A 22,723-nucleotide genomic window follows, 5' to 3' on the forward strand; every position below is an offset into this window, starting at 1 on the left:
AAGAAAGGGGGTGTAATCAGAAGGGGGAATGAAGCATGAGAGACTATGGACTCTGAGAAACAAACTGAGGGCTTCAGAGCCGAGGGGGGTGGGGGAATGGGATAGGCTGGTGATGGGTAGTAAGAAGGGCACGTATTGCATGGTGCACTGGGTGTTACACCGCAACTAATGAATCATCGAACTTTACATCAAAAACCAGGGATGTACTGTATGGTGACTAACATAATATAATTTAAAAATATAGAATAAAATAAAATAAAATTGTTGTCAGTATTCCTTGGGTAATTATAAATAGATGGGAACACTTCACTAGGAAAAACAGCCCCAATTAGGCTAGCCTGGTCATCTTCTTTTCAACCAATATGAACAACTTTTGGCCAGAAAATTTAGGACAGACCAAGACCATAAAGCCAGGTATCAACCCAGCATCATCAGTAATGCTGCATAGCAAGAACACAAATGCAGCAGCTACAAGCACCTCAGCTGTACTGTTTCTCAAATTAACATTTGAAAGTATTTTATAGCATAGCTACCTTCAGAACATAGTGTAGTATAGTGATTTTCTAATACGTCTGGGATGCAGGGACTGCTAACTAGTACTGCTAACTGATTTAAAATAAATCAGTTTTGGGGCACCTGGGTGGCTCAATCAACTCTTGGTTTCAGCTCAGGTCATGATCTCAGGTTTGTGAAAGTAAGCCCTGGGCTTAATGCCAAGCATGGAGCCTGCTTGAGATTCTCTCCCTCTTCCTCTGCACCTCCCCATCTCTCTCTCTTTCTTTCAATAGATATTACATTCTTAATTGAAGATTAGATTATTGTAGCTGTAACATAAGTTCAAGTCATTCTGTTGGGATTTACATAATCACCTAATCATTTAAGGAAACATCAACAGATCTACCTCTGGTGGTAGACAATTCACCTGGTGGTAGATAATTACATCAGTGTGTCTGATGTCATTATTTGATTTTACATTTTCAAGCCCACATAAGGTGACTTCACATATGCTGAAATTTTCAGTGACCTTTCTAAATCTAAAATATATTAACTACAATACGACACTTGCATAAATCTTTTTTAAAAAATAAATTACTTTTTAGAGCAATTTTAGGTTCACAGCAAAATTGAGGGGAAGGTGCAGAGATTTTCCATATACTCTTTGCCCTTACACATGCATAACCTCCCCCATTATTAACAACCCTCACCAGAGTGGTGCATTTGCTACAATTGATGAACCTACAATGATATATTATTGTCAGCCAGAGTCCATTCTTTACTCTCTCTTGGTATTGTGCGTCATATGGGTTTGGATCATTTATAATAAAATGTATTCTTCATGATAGTATCACACAGAGTAGTCTCCCTGCCCTAAACATCTTCTGTGCTCCACCAAGAATCCTCTATGCTGATCATAAATCTTTTAAGTGGAGGATGTTTTACTGAAAAGGCAATTAAAAATAAATATTCTCTGATATTAACAACAACAACAAAAAAACCCCTGTGAGGTCTATCAGAAATGTGTCCTTTAGGGGCACCTGGGTGGCTCAGTCAGTTAGGCATCTACCTTCTGTTCAGGTCATGATACCAGGGTCCTGGGATGGAGCCCTGGATCCCTTCAGGCTCTCTCCCTTTTCCTCTCCTTCAGCCCCTCCCCCTGCTTGTGCTCTCTTGCTCTCTGTCTCTCTCTGTCAAATAAATAAATAAAATCTTTTAAAAAAATATGTCCTTTAGATTGATGGGGTTTATAGGTATTTGGTATGTATGTTTTATTATAAAGAACTACTTTTTTCTGTTTGTGAGCTTTTTTAAAGTTAAAAATATTTTACAAACCAAGGAACAGTTTGAATGACTTTGAAGATAAATTTACTACTCAACAGCAGAACCACCTATGGGGACTGAGTTGTAGGTATGAAACTGTAAAAAAGGCTGTAGATTACTGGATCAGTATTCTTTTTTTTTAAATAATTTTTTATTATATTATGTTAGTCACCATACAGTACATCCCCAGTTTCCGATGTAAAGTTTGATGATTCATTACTTCTGAAATAGAAATTAGTGGTAGTGTCTTAGATAAATTCCCAAATCATTGAGCAAAATGAATTTATAGATCAAAAGTTTGTAGTGGTCTAACAAACTTCTCTGAAGCATTATCTACAATTCCTACTACTATGAAAAACAAGAAATACTCAAAACATTTTTGATGAAATAGGTCCACTGAGAGGTGTGTCTACTGGTTTAGGGATCCTTTTTACTCTGATTCAATACATTATGCAGATTAACTTTTTCTGTGATCTCCTCCTCATGTTCTCTTAATTTATTTTTGTTCAGTAATCCCCTTGACTCTGCATTTCAGCTTGCCATTTTATCACCCTCCTTGTTTGCTTCTCCTGAGCAATAGATTTGTGTTTATCTTAAGGTTGTGGCTGACCTTCAAGAAGGGTAGAGGTTAAGAGCCCCGCTGTTTAACTGTGCATATTCATATTACTTGCGCCTTGATTTTATGTCCTTATCCTTATTCTTTTATTTTCTTTTTCTCTAACTTGAGCACACGCACACAAACATACACAGACCTCAGGGAGAAGAGTGGAGATTAATTATTAATACTGAAATTACTGATTTAAAAAAGCCTGTAAGTTAGTTATGGTAACACTGTTATATTCATTGCAGATATTTTTCCCAATATAGCGTTTTCATTTTGTTTACAGATCATTTGCTTTTTTCCTCCCAATTTTTAGGTTTAGTAGATCCAATCCATCTAGACATTAAAACATACACTCATTTCATTCTGATTTTATGGTTGTATTCTCCATATTTAATTGCTTATTTCATCTGAATTTATTATGGCATTTGAATATATTTTGGATTGAATATAAGTTGAACTGAATTTATTTGATTAAAAAATAATTTTTTTGACTGAATACAAATTGAGTTCAAGTTATTTGAAAATTTCACTATTTGGCATTGAATTTGATTTCTTTATTAATAGCCCCAAATTATTTACTGAAGGATTTGATAAGTGCAGTGGAGAGCGTATGAATTAAAATATGAGAAATCATAATAATAGTCCTTAAAAATCAGAGATGAAATTTCATCTCTATTGGACTTCATAATCTTTTCAGTTTTCCAAAGCAATGTATGTTTTATAAACTTTCATATCAGATGAACATATAAGGCATTAAACCTGTGGATCAATGTAGCCTATAGAGTAAGACAGAGATATATAGTACTGTCCCTGAGACTAGAAAAGTAGTTAGTATACATATTGACTTATTTTTCTATTTATTATTCCAATTTGATATTCTATTTTTGAACTATAAAACCACTCTATGACTACTTACCCATACATCTTTCTCCTCTAACTGCACAGCACACAGCCTATAAAATCTAGCCTTCAGCAATATGGAACACATTACGGTTCCAAGATTATCCAAAGAGATTAATGAGAAACAAAAGTCTTCAGGAAGTCCATAGAACTCGGTTCATCTTAAAAGTTCATGCATTGTCTTTCCAATTTCATAAACCAGTTAAACTTGGCCTTAGTATAATCACAAAATTGCTGTTCAAAATGTATACAGCATCTTTATCATTTTCTTGCCATTGCAGTTTGATAAGTGATTTTACTTAATCATTACTAAATATCCAGATCAATGTAAAATTTATTTGGTGTATTTCCTGTGCACAAAATTAGTTAATTCACCTCATTTTTAAGCCACATTCAACAACAAACATGTAACTGCAATTGGTGAAACACATCTTACAACTATATGAGATAGAAAAAAAACAATAACCAAATAAAAAGATGCATATAAAAGAATAAACAATAATTCAGAATGGTAGGACTGGAAGCTATAGTAGGTATTTAATTCAACTATATCATCATGCAGAAGAGAAGAGAAAAAATGATACTCATTACCATATTAAGAAATACCCTACTACTCGGGGCGCCTGGGTGGCACAGTGGTTAAGCGTCTGCCTTCGGCTCAGGGCGTGATCCCGGCGTTGTGGGATCGAGCCACATCAGGCTCTTTTGCTGGGAGCCTGCTTCTTCCTCTCCCACTTCCTCTGCTTGTGTTCCCTCTCTCGCTGGCTGTCTCTATCTCTGTCAAATAGATAGAATCTTAAAAAAAAAAAAAAAGAAATACCCTACCACTCAAATGACAATATTAAACATATATTGATTAGTAATTATATGCTGGGCACTGTTCTAAGTGCTTTGCATGTACTAGCTCTTTTATTCCTTACAGCAACCCAATGAAATACTGTTTAACACCCATTTTATAGATTAAGAAACTTAAGAGAGCCTTAATAATTTGCCTATAATCATATTCCAAGTGAAAGGAGCAGGGTTTGAACTGGCAGTCTGTCTCCCAAAGCTGTGCTTCTGACCGTCACTGCACGACCTCTTGTACGCACCTTTTTGGGTTGTTTTTTTTTTTTTTTTTTTTTTAGATTTTATTTATTTGAGAGAGAGAGAGAAAGCATGTGCGCAAGCGCGGAGAGTTGGGGGGCAGAGGAGAGGGAGAAGCAGACTCCCTGCTGAGCAGGGAGCCTGATGTGGGGCTCAATCCCAGGACTCTGGGATCATGACCTGAGCCAAAGGCAGACGCTTAACCAACCAAGCCACCCAGGTTCCCCGTCACCATACGACCTCTTTTGAATGACAGTTACAATAAATGTATTGCTAAAATATGTTATTAAGCCCTGGGATTACAGAAAATGTTTTGTGGGAATGCTTTTTGCATGTTTACAATTTGACTGAAAGTTCACAATACTTTCCAGTATTGTGTGGGTTTTTATCCATTTTTTAGAATGGTAATGTTTACCTTTCCCCAGTCCCCTGCATCACCCACAATATTGTCCAAATGTCTAACACTGACGTCAATAAAAGCCTGTTAGCATGCTCAGTCAAATCCCATTACAAGGCATTGCTGAAATCTTAGTGCTGAGCACATCACTTCCCAGACACACCATTTGCCAAACACATTGTCTCCCAGACACAGTTCCATGTGCACACTACTGGCTATTCAAAGATGAGCAGACGCTGAGGACTCTGCATCCTGGTAGAGAGACACTGGAGCCACAGTCATGATCCAGACTTGTTCCTAAAAATTGGTAGGGGTTAAGATATAGGGAATGGGTAAATATCCTGGAAGTCTTTGCAGAAGAGATGAAATGTGAAGGATGAAAGGGAAGTCTTGTCTTTTCTGAGGGTGAAGGTCTGGGTGACACAGGTGTTATGAGAAAAAATTCAGGTTGTGATCTCTTGCTGAATTAATGCCTTTCCAAATCATCTATGCCTAGGCCAGAGTGCTTCCTAAAATGTAAATCTCCCATTTGTCTACCCTGCACGGCTTTTTATACAGGAAAAGAATCACACTCCTTAGTGTATCTTCACAAACCTTACATGATCTGTTGCTAAATATATAGATTGTTCTCCTATATTCTCCTTGGATTCTAGAACACTAAATTCTTCATATTTCTCTAATCTGCCAATTTTTTTATTTCTATTCTTTTGTATAAGATGATTACTTTGCATTGGGAATATAAGTGAATAAAATAAGTGTAACAATTTCACATTGCCCAGTAAAATTAAAGATGTACACATTTTACTACCCAGACATTTCATTTATGGGTAGATGGTGTCAGAAAAGAGAATAACTTGAATATTTGTATTGGGAGATGTGTTGTTAGGAGCAAAAGGCAGAGAACATTCCAAACTCCCACCAGCAGAAAAATGAATAAATGCATTCTATTATGTGTCAGCTATTCAATGTATTGCTTCTTTGCTCCAGACTTAATCTTCATTGTCTGCTCTTTGTAAATATATCTAGGTTCTTTAAAAACTTCTTCTTTGCCAAGAGACATGGTGTTAAACTTTGAGAGTAGAAGACATTGTAGACACATTGCAGGAAGGGGTTTTCCTTCCTGGTTCCCAAAGGCTCAGCTGGCAGGCTTCTGCATGCAAATGATTTCAGCATCTGGGTCATATAGCATACATGGCTTCACCATTGCTCTCATCCTTGAGTACCCCCATCCTGCAGCGCCCCCATCCTGCAGCACCCCCGTCCTGCAGTGTCCCCATCCTGCAGCACCCCTGTCCTGCAGTGTCCCTGTCCTGTAGTGTAGGCTGCTGCCATAACACTTGCTTCTTGCAGTTCATGGTGGCCAGTACTCAGTAGCCAGGAGCTTCTTCTAACACTGCCCTTGGTTTGTTTGGTGGTAAAGAGCTTCTGGCAAGGCAATTCCCTTGAATCAGTTTTCTAAGGTGACCTAGAGTACAGGTTTCGGGGGGGGGGGTTGCAAATTCTGCACAGCACCACAGTATCTTTCTGCTGTTCAGCAAGGCCCATGGCATGGGGGAAATTCTTCACTGGCTGTTCCATCTCAGCCCTTGGGATAGTGACTGCTCCTTGGACCTGTTATACTTACATTCTTTAGAGTTCTCTTTACCTTTAACTAGATAGTATCTCATTACTGCAATGCTACCATAACTAATCATTCTTTATATTAACTTTACCTACTTATGTTGCCATGTGGTTTCTCTGTCTTAACTGGACCCTGACCGGTAAATGTTATATTCATGCAAGTGAATTGTTCCACGTCAGTGAACCCTTGTGAACTCCAGCCCCAATGACACATGGATGCACCTTCAAAGGTGACTGAAAAAATCAAGTCTTAGAAAATAGATACACAGTATGATTTTATTTATAAACAGTTAAAAAAAATACACAAAGCCAAAAACACATAAGGAATATAGGCCTGTATGGTATAATGATAAATAACAGAAAGATTCACGTAAGATTCAAGAAAGTGAGTATCTCTGGCAGAAGATGAAGGCACACTGGTCAGTGGTAGATGGGGGATTCAAAGATATTGGTAACATTCCTTTTCTTAATCTGGTTATTTGTGGGAGGGCAGTTCTACCAATGTTCATTTCTTTATTATTTTTTACTGTACATATGTTATATATACCCTTTGATATAAATAGGATATTTGCTAATTAAATAAAAATAATTATCATTTATCATATAGAGTGACTATAATTACCAGCAGTGTGATTAGATCAGAGTAGCTCAACTAGTTTGCTAAGATAGTGATCTGTCAGCCCTGGGTGGCCAGCAGGGTCGACACCAGTGCTGAATTAGACTCTATCCCCTATAATGCCGCATAGGAGTTTTAATATAGTAGGTGTTTGCCTTAATTTAGCAGCATTGTCCACAATAGCCAAATTGTGGAGGGAGCCGAGATGCCCTTTAGCAGATGACTGGATTAAGATGATGTGGTGCATATATACAATGGAATATTACTCTCCATCAAAAAGAACGATTTCACAACATTTGCAGCAACATGGACGGGATTGGAGGAGAGAAAGTTAATTTTAACAGTTCAAATTTGGAATAACCTTCTATAATTACAGAATAAAAATTGTCTCTCTTTCTTTTTTGATTCAAAAGGAGAAGAAAAACAAATGCTAAGATGTGTATGTGTATTAACTTTATTTTTTTAGAAACCAGTCACCATGTTTGGATGATGCCCTTACTCCTAATTCGGAATACACCTTTCATGATTCTTTCTGAGTGATAGACCATACCTATTCAAAGAAGGATCTCTGAAGAACCACCTCAGGCTACTTCTCTCAGGGTCCCAGCTGCAGCCTGCACTGTAAAGGCTGCAATGGAGATCTGTCTCTTCACTTCTCCCCAGGCCTCGGAAGGATCCACCTTGCTTTCAATATCAAACAGAGCATCATAAATTCCTGGGAATGACTCCCCTGCATACTTGTTGTGGCTGCTGGGAGCATATATGATGTGCCTGTTGATAAAAACAGTTTGGTGTCTATCAGGTGCCCAAATGATACATAACACGAGAAAAACAGGAGCACTCTACAAATCCTGGACTGCACAATTCTAATTTTATAATTCGAATAAGCCACTTGTCAGCTAAACTACAAGTTTAATCATCTCCAAAAACCAGTCTATGAAGTATGTGTTAATTATGTTTTAACTTTAAACAGAGGACTTAATGTGGTTCAGAGCAACAAAAGTAACAATGATAGCCCCAATAGCTTGTCACCTACTATGGATCATGCTTGCAATTAAATGATTTGCCTATAATTTTTCTATTTCTTAAAAATAAATGCTACCACCAGGGTAACTGAGTTGGTTAAGCCTCCGACTCTTGGTTTCAGCTCATACCATGATCTAAGGATCTTTGGATCCAGTACTTCATCAGGCCCCCCGCTCAAGTGGGGAGTCTGCTTCTTGATCCCTCTCTCCCTCTCTTTCTGCCCCTCCTCCCACTTGCACGCACACGTGCAACCTCTCTCTAAAAAAAATAAATAAATCTTAAAAAAAACTCTACAAAGTTGCTAATAGCATTTCAAAAAGGAAGAAATTGAGATTTGAGACATTTAAGTGATTAGTCTCAAGCTAGACTGCAAATAAGTACTGACTTTTCACTATCCCACTCTACCCTCTGAAATGTAGCACAGTTGCGATTATTAAAGTCCTCTTTGTGACCTGCCAACATACTCTTGTGTTTTTCTCTTTAAAAAAGAAGACACACTAACGTATTAGAACACTTAGCTTAAAGCATGAACAATCATTAAAAACAATTTTGAAAGTGTAACATGACCTAGGTAGAAGGTGATATTTTATTGAAAGACCTATGTCAGTTCATGTCATAACCCATGAAGGGAAAGATAAGTTCCCAAAGAGGTAAAGAAGGAAAGAAGCACAATTAAGCTGCCATTGAGAAACCACTCATCATGTTTGGATGATGCCCTTACTCCTAATTCTGATCCTTTGGTAATCCATAAACAGAAAGACAGGGCCATTTCTCAGTAGTCACTGATCTAATTTGTTCTGCAATTCTTAGTAAGATCAACTTAATGTTCATCACTGATGTTTAGCAGAAATATTTATAATTGTCAAAAATTAGAAAAAATGTGAACATTAGGAGAGTATATAAATATACATTTTATATATTTTTAAAAATTTGTTTATTATGTTATGTTAGTCACCATACAGTAGATCCTTAGTTTTTGATGTAGTGTTCCATGATTCATTGTTTGCATATAACACCCAGTGCAACATGCAATATGTGCCCTCCTTAATACTCATCACCAGCCTACCCCAATTCCCCACCCCCCTCCCCTCTGAAGCCTTCAGTTTGTTTCCCAGAGTCCATAGTCTCCTGTGATTCATTCCCCCTTCTGTTTACCTCCCCCTTCATTCTACCCTTTCTTCTCCTACCAATCTACCCTGCTATTTCTAATGTTCCATAAATGAGTGAAACCATGTGATAATTGTCTTTCTCTGCTTGACTTATTTCACTTAGCATAACCTCCTCCAGTCCTGTCCATGTTGCTGAAAATGTTGGGTAATCATGCTTTCTGATGGCCGAGTAATATTCCATGGTATATATGGACCGCATCTTCTTAATCCACTTGTCTGTTGAAGGGCATCTTGCCTTCTTCCACAATTTAGCTATTGTGGACAATGCTGCTGTGAACATTGGGGTGCAAATGGCCCTTCTTTTCACTACGTCCATACCTTTGGGGTAAACACCCAGTAGCGCAATTGCTGGATCATAGGGTAGCTCTAATTTTAACTTTTTTTAAAAGATTTTATTTATTTATTTGAGAGAGAGAGAGACAGCCAGCGAGAGAGGGAACACAAGCAGGGGGAGTGGGAGAGGAAGAAGCAGGCTCCCAGCAGAGGAGCCCGATGTGGGGCTCGATCCCATAACGCCGGGATCACGCCCTGAGCTGAAGGCAGACGCTTAACAACTGAGCCACCCAGGTGCCCCTATTTTTAACTTTTTGAGGGATCTTCACACTGTTTTCCAAAGTGGCTGGACCAACTTGCATTCCCACCAACAGTATAAGAGTGTTCCCCTTTCTGCACATCCTCTCCAACATTTGTTGTTTCTTGCCTTGTCAATTTTTGCCATTCTAATTGGCATAAGGTGGTATCTCAAGGTGGTTTTGATTTGAATTTCCCTGATGCCTAATGATTTTGAACATTTTTTCATGTGTTTGTTAGCCATTTGTATGACTTCATTGGAAAAGTGTCTTTTCATATCTTCTGCCCATTTTTTGATTTGATTAATTATGTTTTCTCGTGTATTGGGTTTGAGAGGTTCTCTATAGATCTTGGATACTAGTCTTTTATCTGTAATGTCATTTGCAAATACCTTCTCCCATTCTGTGGGCTGCCTCTTAGTTTTTTTTAATGTTTCCTTGGCCCTGCAGAAAATTTTAATCTTGACGTAGTCCCACACAAGTTCATTTTTTCTTTTCTTTCTCTTGCCTTTGGAGATGTGTCATGAAAGAACTTGCTGTGGCCGATTGCAAAGAGGTTACAGCTTATGTTCTCCTCTATGATTTTGATGGATTCCTGTCTCACATCGAGGTATTTCATCCATTTGGAGTTTATCTTTGTGTATGGTGTGAGAGAGTCTCAAGTTTCATTCTTTTGCAATATAGCTATCCAATGCTCCCAGCACCATTTATTGAAGAGACTGTCATTTTTCCTGCTTTGTCAAAGATTAGTAGCCCATAGAGCCAAGGGTCCATTTCTGGAGTCTCTATTCTCTTCCATTGGTCTATGTGTCTGTTTTTGTGCAAGTACCGTGCTGTCTTGGTGATCACAGCTTTGTAGTATAGCTTGAAATCAGGCAACGTGATGCCCTCAGCTTTGTTTTTCCTTTTTAACATTTCCTTGGCGATTCGGGGTCATTTCTGGTTCCACACAAATTTAAGGGCTGTTTGTTCTAGCTCTTTGAAAAATATCATTAGTATTTTGATCGGGATGGCATTGAAAGTATAGATTGCTCTGGGTAGCATGGACATTTTAACTACGTTTATTCTTCTGATCCATGAGCATGGAATATTTTTCCATCTTTTTGTGTCTTCTTCAATGCCTTTCAAGAGTCATCTGTAGTTTCTAGAATATAGATCCTTTACCTCTCTGGTTAAGTTAATTCTGAGATATTGTATGATTTTTGGTGGTATTGTAAATGGAATCAACTCCCTAATTTTCTTTCTTCAGTCTCATTGTTCAGGTATAGAAATGCAACTGATTTCTGAGCATTAATTTTGTATCCTGCCACATTACTGAATTGCTCTATAACTTCTAGTAATTTGGGGGTGGAGTCTTTTGGGTTTTCCATATAGAGTATCGTGTCATCTGTGAAGAGAGACAGTTTGACTTCTTCTTTGCTGATTTGAATACCTTTTATCCCCTTTTGTTGTCTGATTGCTGTTGCAAGGACTTCTAGTACTATGTTGAATAATAATGGTGAGAATGGGCATTCTTGTCATGTTCCTGATCTTAAGGGAAAGGCTTTCAGCTTTTCCCCATTGAGAATGATATTCACTATAGGCTTTTCATAGATGGTTTTTATGAAATTGAGGAATGTGCCCTCTTATCCCTAAACTCCGAAGAGTTTTAATCAGGCAAGGATGCTGTATTTTGTCAAATGCTTTTTCTGCATCAATTGAGATGATTATATGGTCTTGACGCTTTTGTTGTTGATGTGATTTAGCACACTGATCGATTTGCAAATGTTGATCCACCCTTGCATCCCAGGGATGAATTCCACTTGGTTGTGATGGATAATCCTTTTAATGTACTGTTGGACCCTATTAGCTAGGATTTTTTGAGAATTTTGGTATCCATATTCATCAGGGATAGCAGTCTGTAATTCTCCTTTTTGGTGGAGTCTTTGCTTGGTTTGGGGATCAAGGTAATATTGGCCTCATAGAATGACTTTGGTAGTTTTCCTTCTGTTTCTATTTTTTGAAACAGCATCAGAAGAATAGGCATTATTTCTTCTTTGAATGTTTGGTAGAACTCCCGGGGGAATCCATTGGGCCCTGGACTCTTGTTTTGGAGGAGGTTTTTTTTTTTATTATAATATTTTTTATTATATTATGTTAGTCACCATACAGTACATCCCTAGTTTTTGACGTAAAGTTCGATGATTCATTAGTTGTGTATAACACCCAGTGCACCATGTAATACGTGCCCTCCTTACTACCTATCACCATCCTATCCCATTCCCCCACCCCCTCTCCCCTCTGAAGCCCTCAGTTTGAATTGGGAGGGGGTTGATCACTGCTTCAATCTCTTCATAATTAATCGGTCTGTTTAGATAATCAATTTCTTCTTGTGTCAGACTCGGTAGTTTATAGGTTTCCAGGAAGGCACCCATTTCTTCCAGGTTGTTTAATTTATTGGCATATAGTTGTTGAGAATAGTTTCTACTTATCCTTCCTATTTCATTGGTGTTGGTCGTGATCTCTCCCTTTTCATTCATAATTTTACTAATTTAGGCCTTTCTCTATTATTTTGAATAAGTCTGTCCAGTGGCTTGTCGATCTCATTGATTCATTCAAAGAACCAGCTTCTTTTGTTGATCTGCTTTACTGTGCTCCTGATTTCTAATTCATTGATCTCTGCTCTAATGAGATCCACTGCATTCTCGTGCGTGGATTAGGCCTGTTCTTCTGTTCTAGCTCCAGCTTCTTGAGGTGAGAATATAAAAACTGTGTTTTAGATTGTTCTATTCTTTTGAGTGAGGCTTGGATGGCTATGTGTTTTCCCCCTAGGACCGCCTTTGCCTTGTCCCACAGGTTTTGGATAGATGTGCTTTCATTATCTTTGGTTTCTGTAAATTGCTTAAGCTCATCTTTAATTCCCTGGTTTACCCAATCATTCTTAAGCAGGATGGCTCTTAGTTTCCGAGTGTTTGAGTTTCTTCCAAATTTTTGCTTGTGATTGAGTTCCAATTTCAAAGTATTGTGGTCTGAGAATATGCAGGGAATAATCTCAGTGTTTTGGTATCGGTTGAGACCTGTTTTGTGACCCAGTATATGGTCTATTCTGGAGAAAGTTCCATGTGCATTTGAAAAGAATGTGTATTCTGTTGCTCTGGGGTGTAGTGTTCTGTATAAATCAATGAGGTCCATCTGGTCCAGTATGTCATTCAAAGCTCTTGTTTCTTTGTTGATTTTCTGCTTAGATGATCTGTCTATTGCTGAGAGTGGAGCATTGAGGTCCCCTACTATTAACATATTATTATCGATCTGTCTCTTTATTCCGTTTAAGAGTTGGCTTGTGTATCTAGCTGCTCCCCTGTTGGGGGCATAGATAATTTTTGTACTTTTGAATTGTCATTTCATTTTTATATTGTTCACTGAAGGAAATATTGTTGGTGCTGTGGCATATATTTATATTTGTTCTATCCTCTTGTTGGTTAGACCCTTTGAGAATGATATGGCCTTCCTTCTGTATTTATAACTACAGTCTTTAGCTTAAAATCCGATTGGCCTGATATAAGAATTACTACCGCAGCTTTCTTTTGAGGTCTGTTTGCATGAAAAATGGTTCTCCATCCCTTCACTTTCAGTCTGGATGTATCTTTAGGTTCAAAATTGTCTCTTGTAGACAGCATAGGGATGGGTCATGTCTTTTTATCCATTCTGCAGCCTTGTGGCATTTTATAGGAACATTTAGGCCATTCACATTGAGAGTGATTATTGAGAGATATGATTTAAATGATGTCATGTTATCTGTAAAGTCTTTGTTTGTAAAGATTGTAAATTTCTGTTCTGTATCCCTCTTGGGGTCTTTTAACTTATTATAGAACCCCCCTTAATATTTCTTGTAGGGCTTGGTGGTCACATATTCTTTCAGTTTCTGCCAGTCTTGGAAGGTCCTTGTCTCTCCATCCATTCTGAATGACAGCCTTGCTGGATAAAGGATCCTTGGTTGCATGTTCTTCTAACTTAGTACTCTGAATATGCCTTGCCAAGTTTTCCTGGCTTGCCAAGTCTCTATAGATAGGTCTGATGTTACTCTGATGTTCCTCCCTCTGTAGGTGTGGATTCTCTTCTCCCTGGCCACTTTCAAGATTGTATCTTTGGATCTAATACTTGTGAATTGTACTATTATGTGACGTGGTGTAGGTCTGTTCTTCATTGATCTTGGGAGGTGTCCTCTCTGCTTCTTGGACACAAATGCTTGTTTCCTTTGCCAGGTTTGGGATATTCTCAGCTACAACTTGTTCAAATATCTCTTCTAGACCTCTCTCTTTCTCCACTCTCTTGGGGATGCCGATGATTTTGACATTGGAACGTTTCATTGAGTCAGTGATCTCCTGTAATCTACATTCTTGAGATTGGATTTTTTTGAGCCAAATTCCCATTTTTTCATTCTTTTCTATCATTCCATCTTCCAATTCACTAATTCGTTCTTCTGCCTCATTTACCCTGGCCATCAAAGCATCCAGTTTAGACTGCATTTGATTCATAGCATTTTTAATTTCTGCCAGATTCGCTATCATTTCTGCCCTTGGAGATTCTATATTCTTGTTAGTATTTTCCTTAATATTTTTTCAAGCCTACACATCATCTTGACCATTGTTACTCTGAGCTCCATTTCTGACAATTTGGTTATATCCATATCCATCAGTGCTGTGGCACAAGCCACAGTCTCTGTCTCCTTTTTTGCTGGGGATTCCTCCTCCTGGTCATTCTGATGAGGAGAGGTTGAGGGATGCCCAGAGCCCAAGTTATTGACCAGGACCCAGGCCATGTGCACTTGTTTTATAGGGACCTTAGGGATGTGGGCTTCTTGATTTTTCAGCTTGCCTTCTGGGGGGAGGGGCTTGCCATGCTGATATTCAGGCAACCCTGTTTGGTTAGAGTTGCCCTGTCCCCTGTGGGGGGGGGATGGGCACAATGTGAACCGGTATTTCCAGGGTTTTGTTCTCTGGTGGCTTTTGCTGGCAGTTTTCTGTGACTCTTCTGAGAGTCAGAGCAGCAGTGGCCATATCCTAGCTTCTGTCTCAGAACATAGAGATCGCAGTCCGCTCTCCACTGAGCTCTTGTGGCCACTTTAACTCTGTTTCTGTCGGTGCTGCTAAAAACCCCACAGCGTCCCGGGTTGTGCGCCCCGCAGCCACTCTCCCAGGGAGAGTCCCTGTGAGCGCTGGCAAGTTTCTCTCCTTTTTGCTTCTAACACCACCAGCTGTCCCCAGTTCCTGCACGCGCTCCTGAGCTCCCTGTCTCAATCTGGTTGCACATGCTCCCGAGCACCAGGTTTCAGTGTAACTCAAGCGTGCGTTCCTGAGCTCCGGTTTTCAGTCTGGTTCGAGTGTGTGCTCCGGAGCTCAGATATTCAGTCTGGTCTCATGGGCTCCTGAGCTCCTGGTTTCAGTCTGGTTCCAGTGAGCACTCCAGAACTCCAGTTTTCAAACTGGTCGCACAGGCGTTCCCAGGCTCCCGGTCTTAATCTTTCTCGTGGGTACCGGTCCACGAATCCACCCGCTCCCCAGTGCAGGTGGCTACTGCTTCCCAGTGCCTGAACGTGGTGGGAGCGCCCTCCCCCTTCTATTTATCTTCCAATACCTGTGCATGGATTCATGGCTCCCCGCTTGGTACATTAATACTCAGTGCCGGAGATGTTCATTTGTAGAGATCCTGATGTATCTTCCTATGTCTCAGGATGATTTCATGGGTGTTCAGGATGATGTGGTAGATACCCAGCTCGATTCAGGGGACCAGCTGAAAAAAGGTCCCCTACTCCTCTGCTATCCTTTTTCTTCCTCACATTTTATACATTTTACATATATTTATTATGTCTTATGTGTATAAATACATAAGTCAAATATATTTAAAATGAGAGGGGGCTAAAATTATATAAACCATGTATAAGCATGATTTTATAACTAACCAACGGAATTGGGGTGATTTTTATTTTCTACTTGTGACTCTGTTGATCTTCTAAATTTCCTACAATGAACATATATTAAATTATAATCTGAAGTAAAAAAGATATAAAAAAGAAAATGTAGCAATCATATTACATTATATGAAGAAATAATACATCATTTGCTATATATATTTTGAAATTTCTATTTGCTTACAATAAATCAACTATATTTTTTCCGCAGTGCAAAAAATAAGAAAAAAAGGATATAATGAGGAGTCATATTTGCATTCTTACCTATAGAAAGGCCTGTCTGGTAATCCTAAAGGATCAATAAATGCTCGTTCCAAAAACATCAGTTGATCATTCATAATTCTCAATAATATTGGGCTAAATAAGAAAACAAATACAGCTGTCACTTCATGAGAAAGCGTGCACTGCACAGCAAAGTAAAAATTCACAAAAAAACTAAACATAAGTAATACATCTTAAATACCTATGATATGCAAATCAAGAACAATAGCCCACACAGTTACATTTTTAAAATCCTATAAAATACTACTCTGCTGAGGCTTATAATACCACAGAAAGTTATCTGTGCCAGTTGAAAAAGTCAGCAATACTTTTTATTTATATTGAAATAATAACTAATTGACAAACCTAGGTATTTAAATATAGGTAAGACATTTTTTATCTTAGGTATCCTAATAATCTACTCAAAGAAGTGATTTTGATATTGAGTGGGATAGTCTATTAATGCTTAGTAGGGTTCCTGGAAAATTATACTAATTTACCAAATGATAGCCAATGTTTTTATTTTATTTTTATTATTATTAAAGCCAAATGTCCTAGAAAATCATAATCTGTTTCCATAAGGTCCTTTTCCAGAGGGAGGAAACATCATAATTTTTAAGGACAAAAAATCAAATTCAGAGAATATATGGTGTTTTGAATCTCCTTAAGATTTATTTCTCATTGTTGATTTACTTTTAATTTTTTACCCACACAAAAATTTGGAGAGTACTGTAAAGTATAAGGGGAAAAAATCCCATATTCACCCCAGGATGACAATTATTATGCTACCTGGTTTACTTTGAGTTTTTCTCTACATTTGTTCAATAAAAATGCAATCAAACTTTATTTGCAATTTTAAATATTTTTTGTTTACTTCACATTTTATTGTAAATATCTTACATTATATTTTCTTTATAATCAACTATTTTATGCTTATAAAATGTTCAAATTGGCAGACATCTAATTTTTTTAGTAATTTCTCTCCTCTTAGGTATTGACCATTTTGAATTATTTGTTATTTTTTAAATGAATTTTTTATTTTTTAATTAAAATTTTTTTAAAGAGATAGCATGAGCAGGGGAGGGGTTGAATAGGGGCAGAAAGAGAGAGAATCTTCAGCAGGCTCCAAGCCCAGCATGGAACCTGACATGTGGATCCATCCATCTCATGATGCTGAGATCATGACCTGAACTGAAATCAGTTGGATGTTTAGCCCCTTGAATTGTTTGGTATTATAATTCATATCTTTCTCTGAGAAGCCCTTTTTTCTCTCCAAACTTGAAACTCTTTCCTGACGAAAATGTCTAAGAAATGGAAATAGTACGGCCAAGTCTAAGAACCTGTATATGGCTCTTGAAACTTTAACAGCATGTATTTAAGCTTTTCAAAAAGATTTTTATTTTTTATTTATTCTTTTTCAAAAAGGTTTTTAAAACAATTCACAATGCTATCAGAAAAGTGTGGGAGCATCTGCTCCAGGGCACCATCTGGTGCAATGTGTACAAACAAGTTTTAAATCATTAGTAAGTTTATATGAAAACAGCATAAGGTTATTTTGAAAATAGTATGACATTATTTTCATCTGTATTTTTTAAACAGTAGTGAATTTTAATTTTTTTTGTATCTGTTTCTGTACAGGTAGTGTCTTCTTTTTGAATTATCTTGCCAATTGCCAACATTTTCAGCTTATTCTTTTGGATTTTCTTTCCAATTTTCAAAAAATATTTTTATAATGTTTATATTATAAACATGATCATAAATAAACATTATTATGCTGGAAAAGAAGTTTCCCAGTCTTCTATCTTTGCTATTGATGATTAACTTTCATATTATTAGCCATTTCAGTGTTCTCAAACCTGTTTTATCATTTCCCTATTGCTTCTAAACTTGGAATTTCACTTCCAAGAAATTTCAACTTTTAGTAAAGAATTCTTCTACAACCATTGCTTATGTTTGCAAGCAATTTCAAGTGAGCTTCTGAACTCACTTTCTTATCAGTTCCTAGAAGAGCTTAAACAACATTATTGTTGAATATGGACTGTCTGCTCTTATCTTTCTACGTACTTTTGCATCAGTCCCCAAGGATTTGATATTTGTATCATCATAACAGGCTTAATATAAAATTGATGTTCCCTCTCAAAATTCCACTTTAAAAGAAGTTCTTTAATACCCTCACATTATTTTTCTCCCATCTTAAAGTTCTATTCCAACTATGCTTACTTTGGTGATTTCACACAGGATTAATCCTAAATGCTTAATATTGGGAGAAAACTGGCTTCTCAATACTTGTTATTCTGGAGAAAGAATTTTACCAGGTGGAAGTGGAAATGAGGAACTCTGGAGGTAATGACATTAAGAAGATGAAGAAAAGAAGGTGTGTTCTGAAAATGGGAGAATTTAGTTGAAATATGATGGACAGACACTGAAAGAACAAGAGACAAAGCTAGAAAAACCTAGGGTCACACAGCGGAGGACCTTCAGTGCTAAGGTGGGAATTTTGTAACTAATAGCTGGTAGTTAAGGAGGCACTGGCATTCCTCAGTACATGGCTGCCACTCAGAAAGTTAGAGATGGGTCTTAGAGAGATATGGCAGCCCTGTACAAGATGCCTTACAGTGGAGAGACAGAAGGGAGCAAAACATTTTCCAAAGATATTTCAGCAACAAAGATGTAATTAGTATCTCTTTTTCATTGTATCTATCACAGGCATAACTTAAAAATGTAGAACATACTTGTTTTTGTCCAAGTCTTGAAGTCTTTCACTGAACTTAGAAGCAATTTCTGTAAAGTTCTTCACAGCAGAGAAAAGCGAATCTGAAATAGAAATCGGGGCCTAATGGCATTGTTCTATGGCTTATGCAAAGGGAACAATATAGGAAGCTGTTTGTTCTCTTCTGCATTTTACACGGTATTTATATTTTATATATTACAAGAGAAGCATCAGTGAAATAGCACATACATTTATAGATGTAAACAAAGTATCTGATCACACGGACTGGCAATAAATAATAAGGACACTAAGGCAGATCATAACATTTCAGAGATTAATTGAAACAGATATTGAATTTTGAAAGAGGAAGTGTAGCATACCAAATGACACACTGTATGTTTTCATTTCTTGTGGATGTTTCATTGAAATATTGTAGATTTTGTCAGCATACTTTCTCAAAACTATAGCATAATCTCGACAGTCAAATGGGAGCACTATGGAATTGGCTAGTTCAAATACCATCCCTCCTCGAACCTGGGCCACAGTGAGGTGATACTTAAAAGTTGGATCATAAAACTTTTCCACCAATTCATACGTTTCATAGACACTGTGATACAATGGATAGCTCCTGAATTTGTTTGTTGCCTATAAAAACAAACAAACAAACAAAAACAAAAAAAATATATCTCTTGTAAGATAGCTTATAATAAAATGTATAGTACAATATTTACTATTAATACTAGTAAAACTGTTTTGGTCAGTAATGAATAAAGGAATGTATTTAAGAACCTCAATAAGCCACTTAATAAAGGGTTAATATTATAATATTAAAATATACCCAGATTTGTAATTAAAAAATATGTGTACATAACATAAATGATAGTATAAAAATTATCTGTAAAGACCTAACAGTCTTGCCTTCAAGGATACAGATGTGAAAACGTTTCTGAAACAAAGACAAGATAATGTTGCATTTCAGTACAAACAATTTAAGAAGACAAGGAATTGTTGGAGGCAATTGTAAATGAACATTATACAATATTATATAGGGTAATGCTGCAAATTGTTAATGATTAAAATTCCACGAATGGATGATTCTCTGGCAAACAGCATGCGGAAACATGAAGAGTCCATGCAGTGAGGAATTCAGTAGTGGATCCAAAATCTCACGAAAGAGAGAGAAGGAATGCTCAGATATATGAAGACACCAAGAACATACATAAAAGGCAAGAGACAAGAAGTTTTCAAACTATGAATTGCTGATTTATGCCTTTTGCTTGCCTTAGTTGTTTATTTTTTTTATTAATATAGAAGAACACTTTATAGTGGCGTGTTGAAGAGGCTAGGATTCTAAAATTAGACAGCTAGAGTTTGAATCCAGGCTTTAGGATTTATTACCAAATAACTTTGAGTGGTTATTAACCCAAAGATTATTAGCTTTTCTTTACTGTAGTATTCTCATGAGTAAAGCATAGATAATATTAACATCTACCCTCACCCTACCCCCATCTAAGCCTGCCTAAGTCCTACCCCAGTGGTAGGATTAAAGATTTCCTGTCTGGAAAGACTAGTCCAAGAGAAAAGACCTATAGATTCTCAGTTGTCACTTCCCCATGAAGCATCTAGAACAGGCACTCTCAATCATTCTTCTCTGAAGCTTCCCACTTGACAAGGGCCACCCTTGCATACAGGGCTTTGGTCAGCTTTTTATGGACTAATTCCTAAATAAGACAGGTTGCCAAAGATGACCAAACATTTGAAAACAGCCTTTGATTTGAAAGGTACAGACCAAACACACAAACTAAAAGAAAATCACTCAAGAGTAAGGATGTACTGCATGGAATGAAAGGAAACTTTAATAACAATAATAATTCTCCCTCCACTCTGCAGCTCCCCCTGAGAGTCTGAGAATCTTTTAAAATCTTTTAAAATCTTTTAAAAAAAATAGCTCAAAAAAGACAAAATAGGAAGAAGTGATCAAAGAGAAAATCATTCCCTCCAAATGTAAGACATGTTTCCAGACCAAAGGGCCCACTCTGTACCCAGCCCAGTGTAAGGAAAAATGGCATAACCAAGGCACAGACATACACCAAGGGCCACATGGAACATACTAAAATCTTCCTTTAAAAAAAAACATGGTACTGGTATGGATACAGATACATAGATCAATGAATGACATAGAATACAGAGCCCAGAAATAAATCCATACATATGTGGTCATTTAATCTATAACAAAGGAAGCAAGAATGACACAGTGGGGAAAAGACAGCCTCTTCAATAAATAGTGCTGGGAAAACTGGACTGCTACATGCAGAAGAATGAAACTGGACCAGTTTCTTACCCCATACACAAAAAATAAATTCAAAATTGATGAAAGACTTGAACTGAAGACCTGAAATATTAAAACTCTTGGAAGAAAACATAAGCACTAAGCTCTTTGACATGGCCTTAGCAATATTCTCTTTTTTTTTAAAAGATTTTTTAATTTATTTATTCAACAGAGATAGAGACAGCCAGCAAGAGAGGGAACACAAGCAGGGGGAGTGGGAGAGGAAGAAGCAGGCCCATAGCGGAAGAGCCTGATGTGGGGCTCAATCCCATAACGCCGGGATCACGCCCTGAGCCGAAGGCAGACGTTTAACCGCTGTGCCACCCAGGCACCCCAGCAATATTCTCTTGAACCAGTCTCCTCCAGCAAGGGCAGCAAAAGCTAAAATATACACATGGGACTACAACAAAATAAAAAATTTCTGCACAGCAAAGGAAACATCAACAAAAGGAAAAGGCAACCTACTGAGCAGGATACATTCATTAAGGATTTATTTTCCCAAATAGTTAAAGAACTTGCACAACTCTGTATCAAAAATACAAACAATCTGATTAAAAACTGGGCAGAGGTAAAAAAAAAAAAAACTGGGCAGATGATTTGAATAGACATTTTTACAAAGAAGACACACAGATGGCCAACAGGTACATAAAAAATGTTCAACATCACTAACCATCAGAGAAATGCAAATCAAAATCACAATGAGATATCACATAACACCTGGAAGATTGGCTATTATCAAAGAGGCAAAATATAACAAGTGTTGTGGAGGTTGTGGAGAAAAGGAACCCTCATGCACCCTTGGTGGGAATGCAAACTGGTACAGCTGCTATGGAAAACAGTAAGGAGATTTCTCAAAAATTTAAAAATAGAACTACCATACAATCCAGAAGTTCCACTGCTGGGTATTTATCTGAAGACAATGAAAACATCAATTCAAAGAGATACAAGCACCCCTATGTTCACTGCATTATTTACAATAGCCAAGATATAGAAGTAGCCTAATTGTCCATTAATAGGTGAACACACATACACACACACACACACACACACGCATATATGTATATGTATAAGCACACACACAGAGGAATATTACTCAACCATAAGAAAGAATGAAATCTTGCCATTTGCAATATGGATGGACTTAGAGAGTATTTTGCCAAGTGACATAAGTCAGAGAAAGACGAATACCACACGATTCCTTATATGTGGAATCTAAAAAACAAAACAAATGAACACATAAAACAAGAACAGACTACAGATACAAAAAACAAACTGGTGTTGGTTACCAGAGAGGGGAGAGGTTAGAGGGTAGGGAAAAGAGGTGAAGGGGGTTAAGAGGTACAAGCTTTCAGTGATAAAATAAGTCCTGGAGGTGTAAAGTACAGTACTAGAAATATAGTCAATAATATTGTAATAACTTTGCATATCAATAGATGGTTACTAGATATTGTGGGGATCATTTTGTAATGTATAAAAATCCTGAATCACTATGATGCACACCTGAAACTAATAAGATATTGAATGCCAATTATATTTCAATAAAAGGAAAAAATCAGAGCCAAGGGATCAGGGATCAAATAGCACCAAATTTCTCAACAGCAATCCTGAAGGCTGGAACACACTGAGGGATGAGTTCAGAATTCTGAGGATATAGGGTTTTTACTTCTGTTT

The 22,723-nt window shown here is 37.4% G+C and overlaps 1 protein-coding gene across 3 annotated transcripts in view; it reads right to left on the reverse strand.

The window, feature by feature from the left end:
- Positions 1-6,681: 6,681 nt before the first annotated feature.
- Positions 6,682-22,723, reverse strand: part of LOC100472805 (glutamate carboxypeptidase 2) — a 79,532-nt gene continuing 63,490 nt past the window's right edge. For all 3 annotated transcript variants that reach the window (XM_002927844.4, XM_019808572.2, XM_019808573.2), the window contains 4 exons: positions 19,104-19,368; positions 18,746-18,827; positions 16,017-16,109; positions 6,682-7,812 (listed from right to left, as the gene is read on the reverse strand). In XM_002927844.4, coding sequence (XP_002927890.1) covers positions 7,623-7,812; positions 16,017-16,109; positions 18,746-18,827; positions 19,104-19,368 — 630 coding nt within the window. In that variant the 3' untranslated portion in view covers positions 6,682-7,622. The remainder of the gene's footprint in view (positions 7,813-16,016; positions 16,110-18,745; positions 18,828-19,103; positions 19,369-22,723) is intronic.

This window comes from Ailuropoda melanoleuca, chromosome 8 (assembly GCF_002007445.2).
Source record: "Ailuropoda melanoleuca isolate Jingjing chromosome 8, ASM200744v2, whole genome shotgun sequence".
In the NCBI taxonomy this organism is placed as follows: domain Eukaryota; kingdom Metazoa; phylum Chordata; class Mammalia; order Carnivora; family Ursidae; genus Ailuropoda; species Ailuropoda melanoleuca.